At 40.3% G+C, this 11,692-nt stretch overlaps 1 protein-coding gene across 2 annotated transcripts in view; it reads right to left on the reverse strand.

Annotated features, from left to right (window-relative positions):
• Nucleotides 1-9,336, reverse strand: part of LOC133441840 (CD166 antigen homolog) — a 43,613-nt gene extending 34,277 nt beyond the window's left edge. For both annotated transcript variants that reach the window (XM_061719523.1, XM_061719522.1), the window contains exon 1: nt 9,008-9,336. In XM_061719523.1, coding sequence (XP_061575507.1) covers nt 9,008-9,068 — 61 coding nt within the window. In that variant the 5' untranslated portion in view covers nt 9,069-9,336. The remainder of the gene's footprint in view (nt 1-9,007) is intronic.
• Between the last annotated feature and the right edge of the window lie 2,356 nt (nt 9,337-11,692).

Here is an 11,692-nt window from a genome sequence, read left to right on the forward strand (position 1 = left end):
CATATCTCCTCCCTCAGCCCTGCCTGCCTAACATAGAGGCAGCAGCCTGACTGTGAGCTGCGCATGCGAAAGAACATTTTCGCTTAGTTCAGATTTGATCACATGCGATGGCTACTGTAAACATGCATGTGCAACTATTCAGTACGTTATGTATGCAGTATAGTCAAGATGCAAAGTATGTCTCCACCACCCTGGCTGGGGCCTGTTTGTTTATGGGTTTATTTATGACTATAGAAAAGCTCAGGGGTCATCTGTATGACCCCCCCTCCCAAAAGCTTTTAATATTTACCGCTAAATTTAACATTTCAGATTAGGGTTGTGCAATTAATCGATTTTAAATCTAAATCGGATTTATTAATCAAGACGATGTTAAAAAAAGGAAAATCGGAAAATCGATTTTCCTTTTTTGCAGCTTTGCATTACAGACAGAGCTCGTCTAGTCATCTTTGTTTGGTCAAGAAAATTGTAAATGTCACTTTACTAAACTCAAGGAGGATTTACAGTATCTTTCAATTGTACTTAATTCCCAATAGGGAAATTTGTTTGCTATTTTTCTTTAAAAATAAAGATAAAATATTTGAAACAATTTATTCCATTGTCTTTTGTAGTTTTACCAAAAAAATCGAAATCGAAATCGAAAATCGGTTTTTCAGAGAAAAAAATCGGGATTTTATTTTCGTCCAAAATCGCCCAGCCCTATTTCAGATAATTCATAATAAAATAGAACTATTGCCCACTTTGGTAATTTGATATCCATTTTCTTTTTCTTACGCTTGAGTGGCCATCCATCCATTTATCATCTAAACCCATCACATTGTGTTCAGGGTCTGCTGGACCCTATTACAGCTGGATTTGGCGAAGTACCCTGTGGACAAGTTGTCAATAGATTTCATGTCTGTTGGTATTTGAAACAAACCATCAACAAAACCCAGACGGCTAGCTTATCCCTCCTTTTCCATTGCTCCTTGGGAGAACATGCCCCATCATGAACTCCCTCAAGCCTCTTCCCTTCCCTCCTCTTCATCTGCAACAGCGTGAATGCTCCCCCTGTTGGAGATTAGGGGGAGCTATGGTTTTGGGCGTTGGGTGGGGTGGGTGCGTGGTTGGGTTCTACTTTACAGAACAAGAACTGTGTATGAATAATTTCCCAGCCAGGGCTCAATTAAGAATATCTATCTATGAAGACTGTTTTTTTTTTCATCCTTTTTTACATTGTGGTCACAAGATGGGCAGCTAGACGAATGCAAGGATACATTTTTGTGGTTAGAAATCACACAGAATCACTTACTCTGCCTTTAAGCTATAACGATAAGAATGATTAGCTGATGGGCAAATCCAGATAATCTTGATTTGATTATTTTTCATTTGTTTTATACCAAAACTTATGACACAACCTAGATGTACAGGTGAATGAAAGCAATATCTTGCAGACACAAACATGGGTACACAAACAAAATCAAATAATAAAACAGGTTCCTGCAATTCCTCCCTCCCTTGGTGTTACAAACCCAGATCTGTATACAAACTCAGATCAGCAAACTTGACATGACATGTGAAATGAAAAATAAAATCAGTTATTTGTACATTTACTTTGACTCATGTATCTTTGCGGATGGTATGAATTCAAGATATTTCATGCTTTTTCTCATCAACTTCATTTCATTTAGTAATATACATCCATATTTGTATGTGTTTAATAAAAATGCATACCAGAAGTCACGTCTGGAATATGAAGAAGAAAAGTATTCACTCAACCACATTAATTAATTTAATAAAATGCTGAGCAGGAAGGAAACACAGCTGTCCACATATTGTAAAAACACAGAGAAGTATTATTTTCTGAACCAGTACAATAAGCCTGTAAGAACCAAGCGTGTCGTTGATGTTGTCTTTGTTTTCCTGGCTCAGTTTTTATGGACGTGATGAGCATGCTCCAGCAGGCAAAAAAAGTACAAAACCTAAGCACCTTCCTCTATTTTGTGCTTATTCCACTGTTGTTTTTTTTGCCAAACTAACCTTGAAGTGAAGTCACTATCATTAATGAGGAAATGATATTTCATCTCTTCTTTATCTCTTACGTCTATGTGGGCGAAAATTAGTGGCAGCATCATGGGCTATAGAATCTTCATTGCACAGAATTAGGCCCTTAGAAGTTAATTTAACATCCTTTATCTAAAGAGTAGCCGGCTGAAGTAATGCAAGTTTTATGTGACATGAGCCCTGTGGTAAAAGGCTGCTTGTGAATTTCTTGCAAAACCTCTCTGCTATTTTACTTTGTGCCTACTTTGCAGTCGAGTCATAGAAAAACTAGCGTCGTAAAAAAGTGTATTTTTTTCTGTAATGAGATAAATGAGTACAAAAATCTGTATTTGTATAAAAAAAAAATTGTATTCAAATTGGACCTATTAGAAATTCATCCCAGGTGCATGAGGGTACTGACCTCTCAAGACATCCCATTAGGAAAATTAAGCATTACATCCAATTACCAGACAAGCATCTCTTCACCTTCCTCGTAGGGTTTGGCAGCAGAGCAGCTGAATACTTAACACCATGGCAGAGGGCTTTTTTTTTATTATCAAGAAACATCTAACACATCTACAAGTCAGGCATCAGCTTAAGAATTGCTTTTGAAGTAATTCCCATGCAAAAAGCCACCTTTTAAGATGTTTGAATAAAAAGTGAAGTTGAATGGAGCAACTCCGCTGCTGCAGTTACCAACGAGACAAGTTTGCGTCACTGTGGGTCTGTTGTGAGGATTGCATTTCCTCACACTTAATCATGATTTTTCCAAGCAGTTTCCCATTAGGAAGGACATGCCCTGGGGCCAGAGAGGAAGTCTCAACTGTGCATGGAGAGAAACGAAAGGTTTCAGAAGGGAAATGAAAGAGGTTAAGATTTATGTAGATGGGTGTACCATCCATTTACATTTATGTGTATTCATTTAGGCTTATTTATGTTTTGCAAATATTTGACAGATGAATTTATCTTCTTTAAGCTGTGAAAATGTTTAGCTTCTCTTCCTTAACAATATCAACTATTTCAAATATGTTGCAAATAAAGCTGAACCATTTTGGCATTTTAGGATAGAGTAAAATCTCAAAAAACCTTTTCTTTTCTTTCCTAGAAGAACATTTTATACCTCTGTAAAACGCTTAAGAGTCAAAGGAGTATTGAATAACCCAGAAAAAATGGGTTAACCATTTAACCTTTTCTCATGTTGCTTAGACACAACCAAAAGGACAAGTTTTTAATTCGAAAAAGAGACGTACTTATGCAATCTCTTATGAAAGAGAGTTCTCCCTGAATGACAACTCCTGTCTCCTACAAGTTCAACCGTAGCAGCATAATCAGAGATGGCTCGGGGCACTGCAGACTGCGGCTGCAGTCCATGAAGGAAGGATGGTCGACATCGGCTCCACACAAAGAACCGGCTTTTAAAATGGCAAGAATGTGAATGCCGAGGTCAAATGCCCACAGAAAAACCGTTCTGTTGAATCCCGAGGGCGGGACAAAGATGAGGAGCAAGCGCGATGTTTCACCAATCAAAACGTGGCAATATGGCGTCAGAATGAATAGCAACTTTTCAGATTTGCAGAAGAGCTTTGCAACCAACAGAGGGTTATTCAGACGTGAATGGGAAGACAAAACTCTTCTTCATTTTATTAAGATACCCCGAGGCTTGAAATGAATGTTTCACCTTTTGAACAAAAGCTTTGACAATTTGCCAGAGTCTTTTGAACCTCAGACATAGTTAAAATAAAAGTTTGATACAATAGACACCTCCTGTCTTGCCATAAAGAAGCAGATATAATGACTTTATGGGAGTGCGGGCATAAATTTCAGAGGTTCACCACTGACCCCCTTTAAGAACCGAAGAGAGATCCCGCTGTTCCTACGACTATTTTATTATTTTCTTTTGTCATTGGTGGTCCTGCTTTGTATTTGTTTGATTTATGAGATAAAATGTAATAAAAAAACCCCCAAACAATTAAATGTAATTTCAAAAGCAAGGTGGCATTAACACCCATCATGCTGCTGCCCACATATACATGTGCATGTGCCAGTCTGGTACTCCCAGGCCACTCACACAAGCCAAATCATTACCATCACAGTTAATGGAGTCCACTCAAAGTATTCATTAAAACAGAGTGATGACTCTAATGGAGGATTTGAACAAAGATCCAGGCCCTGTTAAAGATGGGTGTGGCCACAGCTTTTCTAATGCAGGAGAGACACCCCTCCCCTCCCCTCCCCTCAGACTCTTCCAGGTTGCACATGTGAGGCGCAGGGACCGGCAGAAGCTGCTCTGCGCCCTCTCCGAGGGGGTGTGTGCTGTTCCATATTAATGACAAAGAAAAGGAGCGGGAGCAAGAAGTCGCTATCATACACCCATTTGTTTAAAAAGAGCCAGCTTCACAATACAGTCGGCGGGAGTCCGCAGGAATCCAGTGAAAGCCGGGGGATGCGTCACTGACAAAAGACAGAAACAACCTCACTTTTTTTTGTCCCCGAAACAAGGGGGCCGCCCAATTTCAGAGTGCCGTTCGTCTTTCACCAAAACCAAGGCCAGCTTCATGCATTTCAATGGGGAGTATTCCTGCATGAAGAAAGAAGCACCACTGCATAGCACAATCATCTCTCTCCTGTTGTTAAGTCTTTTTTATTTTTCAAAGCTGAAACAAAAGAACTCTAGCTCCTCCCGTCAGATAACAAATGAACCATTATTTTGCGAGGCAGGACAACAAACCTGCATGCAACAAGGAGAATGAGAAAATGGCAAAGAGAAAACTACTACCACTGCTACATCCTTTTTTTTTTGTTCGGAAGAAGCTTTCTCTCACTTGAAACAATCTCACCTCAGCTGAAGTCTTAAGTAGCATGTATAAAAAGTCAATAAAATGCAAAAATTCTCACAATCATTCTCAACCGGACCAGGAAATTACTCAAGAAATGGTTAGCTGAAGAAGCAATTTTAGCTGAGATCATAAAAACTGAATATATCTCACACTCTAAAGAGCCTCTATTGGAGGGGTGAGCCAATCACCAAAGTGTAATTAAGTTTCACTTGCTGCTGTTTTACTGATAATCCTGCGTGTAAAACTGTCACAGGGAAACAAAGGACCCCCTTTTCCTCTAAGAGTGATTACTTTTGCCACCCAAGTCCTTTTATTTCCTGAAGCCAAAGACGCTTATGCATGTCCTGGCGCCGTGAGTCCAGCAGAGAGGGGATTGCTTTCTGTGACTTGAAGGAGACTCTTAATGTTCAGGTGACGGTCGTACTCCCACAGTTGTGTCTTGATGCATCAAATCAGAAGCTGATGTTTGGTTTAGGGCTGAGATCTTAAAAACAAGTCTAAAAATATACTCAGTTTAGGACCAGGTTCTTAACAACAACAACTGGTGAAAAATGAGGCTTAAAGTCTGTTTTTTTCCCCCCCTTAGTATAGCATGAGTGATGGGAACAAGCTGTTCTTTCAACAACTGTACACACAAACAAGGATCGTAAAAAAAAGACCTCCCCCTCTTCTCTTTCTTCTTCACAGCCCCGAAAAACCAACACTCCTCCACCTGTTCGTGGTCATGCCGGGGGAGGAGAGTAGTGCGGGTGCATCTGTATTGTGTGTAGGAGGGGTTCGGGGTATGGCAAAAGCCCCCCACCCCCCCCAAAAAAAATCAGCAAACTGTGCAGGATGAGAATCCTACTCCAGGACAGTTTCTAATAATTGTATACTGGTTCCATCGTTTAGGATTATGGATTAGTCCACCTTTAATTTTATATGAACTGTATAAATGAGCACCCCCAAGGCAACACGCCATATGGTAAAGATGCAGATGATATAAGCATAATTTCTCCAGGGACGAGTTGATGCATCGGCCTGATTTCTTAGAAACGGTGAGATTCAAGCCTTATTCCCTCACTGAAGTAGAGCAGGTTAACGATCGCCTCTAATGTGAGTTTTCCCACTTTCAGAAGCCCCATAAAACCTGGTCTTTAGTGCTGCACCGAGCAACATCCACATCTTTATTTCATCACATCCTCGAGTTATATATTCGGTCTCTTGTAAGTCTTTGTTTTTAGTTAGTTAGGTGTAATTCAAAGCTAAAGTTGCCATTATTGAGGCGTGATCACATCCGGGCCGTAAAGCACTAGCTGCCAGGGGCGCTGGTAGGAATTCTGCACCCCCGATGGGCCGTGACACTGGGCTCTCCACCCAAATGCTGATTTAATTTACAGTATGACCTCGCCTGCCTGAACGGGCCTGTCTTGTTTAAGGAGCCTCCCTTTTCTCTCCACCAGCTGCACCTCTGCCTTCTGCTCAGTCTTCCACTAAATTCTTATTCTGATCAAGGCTCCGGGAAACACAAGGTGCACACAAATAGGCCCACGCCATCCTTATTCTCTCAGTGAACATCTGTCTCCTTCTTATATCTCACTTGCTTTGTGCTTCTCGGGTGAATAACAGCGTCCGTCTAATTTTATACATACGTGGTCTCTTTAATCCAGAACTCAAGTGTACTAACTGTGTGGCACTAGAAGAAGTTCCACTTCACACTCCCGCTCCACACAAAGGCCTGAGAGCCCTTTAGAGCCTTTTGAGAGACATTATGAGCTGCCAAATTTGGGTTAAGCACCCAGCAAGATAATAACCTCTAAAGATATCGCATTTTGGAGGATTTTAAGCATTCCTATTATAATAGTGAGAAAAAAATGTGGATTAATGGGAGATTTGTTCCCTTTGTTAGTGTGCTTTTAGTGCTAAAATGCTTTTAGCCAGATTACAAGTTTCGTAGCCTAATTTATTCCTTTAAATATCGTCAATTTTTTTTCTTCGCTTGCCTGTATTTTATGATTTTTAATGCACAATTTTATCATGCTCACCACAAAGCCATCACACCATTCTACAAATTCAATCAATGCAGAACTATTTGAGATGGCGGCCTCAGTGATAGCTTGAAGTGAAATACAGGGCACAGGATTTTTTTTTCATTCAAAGTTTTGATTTGGTTGAGTTGCCATTCTTCCCATGACTGCATCTTAATTTTGCATGAACTGACACAATACTTTGCGAGTCGCAAAGAAATCTGCCTTCAAAAAAAAAAGAAACAACCACAAGCGATCTTCAAACATGGCGAGGATCCCGCCCAAGAGCGAGGTGGGACGTGCACATGCTCAGAAACGTACGGCTGTGCATGAAACCTCTGCACGGAAGCCCAACATGCAATTAAAGCCGCTCTCTCCTTCAGCGGTAAATCAGCATCGCAGCCTTCAGCAGGCAAGCCTTGACATAACCCAGTTAGAGATGAAAGAGTGGAGGCTGAATGAATCTCAGGTGGAGTTGGGTGACCCCTCGCAAGAGACTAGTCCATTAGCAAAAGGGAGAGCCCCACTTGCCTGACAAGTAATACCAGCTGTGACACCGAGCGCTGTCTGTCTGTCTGTCTGTCTGTCTGCTCGGGAGGGGAGTTGAGGGTGGTGGTGGGGGAAGGGTGGAGTTAGAGGAGTGAACAAAAAAACAGATGCATCCTTCTGGACTACTTGCTCCAAGACTAACTCTGTTTTTGTGCTGCCGTTATCCGCCCAGAGCCACGACTCGCCTTCTAAAGCAAAAGCACTGAGAGCTGCAACGAAATTTCATTTGTTCAAATAAAATAAAATAAATCTGTCTGCTCCTTTTTTTTTTCACAAGTATTGATGGAGTTTTTATTGCAAATCCAGAACTCTATAACCCTCCTCAGACAGATGCTGAGGAAAATTGGCAAGAGTTCACCCTTTGCACTCTTCTTCTCACCATCTTGCAAGCAAACACACATGTTTTGTCAATCACCAAACACACAGAGGCACAGATGACTGTAAAGTCTCTCCTCATTACCAACTCAGAGCACTCTCCTTCGGTCTCAAGCACACGACACTGCAGCAGCAAGGCGGTGTAAGAAACACACCTTAAAAGGACTGTTCATTTCCCCTCAAACAAACCACCTGAGCTTGACTGATAGGTGCTGCACGGTGTTAATTTACAACAACAGGCGCCGCTGTAGTGTGACGAGGAGAAGGGGAGCGCAGTTGGGATCCAGCTCCCCACCCCTCTCCTATCCCAGGAAGTGCTCTGAGCTTGTGCTTATTGCCTGGCTGAATGATGTGAACACATGGTGGTGCTACCTGTTGGCCTGACAAAGAAGACAATATGGAGATCTACTAAGAAGCACAGACATCTAATTAAAAAAAATTGCAAAAACACACACACAAAAGCTTATGTTTCCTCCTTTTCTCTTTTCATGAGAACCACAAGGAGGAAAATTATGTCAACTAATAATTACATGGATCTTGTATTCCGGTCATTAAAATAAAAAAACAAAAAAACATTACATTTTCTTTAAAACTATTCCCTTAAACTACTCACTTGCACAACCCTTCAAAACTGCCAACATCCTTTGTGTAATTACTAGACAAGAGCCTGCAAGGAATGCTTTTCTTGTACAGACAACCCTTAATTATAATAAATCATGCAGGAAAGCAGCATCATTCAGCTCAACAGTCTTCTTGTTAACATGGACAGAAAACATGAAGAATGACTCATGATAATGACATCATGTTACCAGCACATGTGATAGACTACCTGCAAAAGCACAATGGGCACATAAGCAGTTTATGACGTGGAAGTCACTTTTTTAAGGCTCAGAGCCAATTTTGTCCCCCCTCCTTGGGGGGGAAAGACTTGGTGGTGAGACTTGGTATTTTCAAGAACTAAACATTTTTTTTCCCACACAATTTTCCATAAGGAGGGAGATGCCCACTGCTTTATACGTGGTTTATAACATTAGATAAATCCCAAAGTGGTGATTCATCAAGCAGGGAAACGTTAATTGGGCATCTTTGATTGAAAACTGACGGGAAACTGCATGAAAGCTCACTAAAGACTGATTTATGGTTCCGCGTTACACCAACGGCGTAGGCCCTGCGTGGATTTAACGCGGAAGCATAATTCAGGTTTACCTTGCAGCAGCTTACCTTGGCGGAGGAGCGCGGCCAGCAGGAGGACGTGCGCGCAGCTGGCGGACAACAAGTGCATCCTGGCGGCTCTCACAGATCCCAAGTCGGCTCTGTATGACTCAAGAGGTTTGATTTAAAAAAAAAATAATAATGATAATAATAAAAAATAAAAACTTGAGTTTTTTTTTCTTATGTAGCTATAGAGGGTGATTAAATGAAGTTGTCCTGGCGCGCCTCGTTGCTGTGGCTCGGCGGTGTGGAAGCACTTCTGCCCAGTTTAGTCTCTTCTACCAACGTGGCATGTGCTCGCAAAGTCGCGCTCGCGTCGCTTCTGGTGGAACAGGTAATTTGCGAGGGGCTCGCGGAGCGGAGGGGCGGAGGAGAGTGTGCTCCGCCCAGCGTGTCCCCCCCACCCATCCCCATCAGCAGCACCACCTTCCTTCCTCCCACACACAAGTGCACCCCACCCTGAGAGAGAGACCCCTCCTCCACTCGCTCCTGTATTCCCCATCTTCTCTCCCTTACACACACACACACACACACACACACACACACACACACACACACACACACACACACACACACACACACACACACAAAGGGACTTGAGTAGCACCTACTCAGTCTTAAACAAACCTCTCCCCTCCACTTAAGACTGAAGCGCCACAAAAGTCTATAGTATTTAGCGTAGCGTTTACTTTTATTTAAAGGAATTTGACCCATTTTTTGAGCAGATGGATCACCCTCCTGGAATATCAATCAGAATCATGTTTATTTGGCTAAGTCAGGTCGAAAAAGACAGGGAATTTGACTGGGTTATTTTTGCTCACTGTACAGTAAATAGACAAATGGCAGCTCTTATGTATACAATAACAATAACATGTATACAATTTTTAAAAGTGAAAGGTGCAGCAGTATGAGGTAGACATGGTTATTGAAAGGTGCATTGTTACAGCAAATTATTGTGGTTATTATTATTGTTATTATTGATTATTATTATTGATTGATTACTCTGAGACTCTATGAGTGGTGGTTATGTCATAACCATATACATTTATATTGATACATTTTAACAAATGCCTGCATATACTGTATATATATATATATATATATATATATATGTATATATATATATATATATATATATATATATATATATATATATATATATATATATATATATATATATGTATATATATGTATATATATATATATATATGTATATATATATATATATATATATATATATATATATATATATATATATATATATATATATATATATATATATATATATATATATATATATATATATATAAATGATTAGTACCAAATTTGACAAAACCTTAAAAACCCGCAACATATTCCCCTATCGTCGCCATGGTAACGCTTTTGACTGGCTTTTGGCCGAAAGAAATGGCATAAATTGCGCCAAAATTACACGATTAATTCAAAATGGCCGACTTCCTGTTCTGTTTCGGCCATGGCGCCAAGAGACATTTCTTTAAGGTGCGACATGATACAGGTGTGTACCGATTTTCGTGCATGTACGTCAAACCGTATTGTGGGGCTTGAGGCACGAAGTTTTCTAGGGGGCGCTGTTGAGCCATTAGGCCACGCCCATTAATGCAAACCATAAAATATCAAATTTTTCGCCAGGCCTGGCTTGCGTGCAAAATTTGGTGACTTTTGGGGCACGTTTAGGGGGGCAAAAAGGCCCTCATTTTGTCGGAAAAATAAAAACGAGAAAGAAAAAAAAAATTCCTACAGATACAATAGGGCCTTCGCACTGTCAGTGCTCGGGCCCTAATTAGTCCTCTGCTTTCAACCCATCCCTAGTTTCACTAGGGGCAGTGGGCTTCCATTTTTCCATTTTTGGAATTGGAGCAGTAAGGGGTTTAGAGGCCCTGCTCAAGTGCCCATAGTGGTTCACCTCGATTTCCAACCCAGGGACTTGAACCTAGATCCTCCAGACCCCACCTCTATAACCACTAGACCACCACTCCCCCACATATAATTTGTCTGTGTGTACTTATTATAGACATATAGGTGTATGTACTTTAGATGTTTAAACATATGTGAACATGCCTATACATACAAACATGCAGTCAGCTATACATATATACACACATTTGCTGGCCCATTTGTGTATATATCCATACACATGCATATCAATTTGAGTTTGAAGACAGAACTATCCACTGGCTATGACTGCTATGTTGGAAATTAATCTGCTTAGTTGCAAGTTTGTTACCACCTAATATTGAGGTGATTATGAATTAATGGTAAATGTTGGAAATCGTCAATAAAGACAAACAAACACACACACACACAAACACAAACACACACACATACACCTATATATATATATATATATATATATATATATATATATATATATATACATACATAATGGCTGTTATTCTTAGGACAATTTTTACATAATATGTTTGTTTTCAATTATATTTTATCTGTAAGATATCTATAATTTCGTAGATATGATCTGTGTGTGAGTAGTGTAAGATTGCAAAATGAATCTGTCATATTTAAACATTTTAAAAGTTTCAGTGACTTTTCCTCCAAACTGCCAACCTCAAATCAAACACATCTAGAAACGCTGTTGTTCAGACTATGGTGGTTCAAACTAATATAGTTGCATTATACAACAGCTTTCTGGAAGCAGCCAAATTTCAGATGTTTGTT

This window comes from Cololabis saira, chromosome 4 (assembly GCF_033807715.1).
Source record: "Cololabis saira isolate AMF1-May2022 chromosome 4, fColSai1.1, whole genome shotgun sequence".
Classification (NCBI taxonomy): domain Eukaryota; kingdom Metazoa; phylum Chordata; class Actinopteri; order Beloniformes; family Belonidae; genus Cololabis; species Cololabis saira.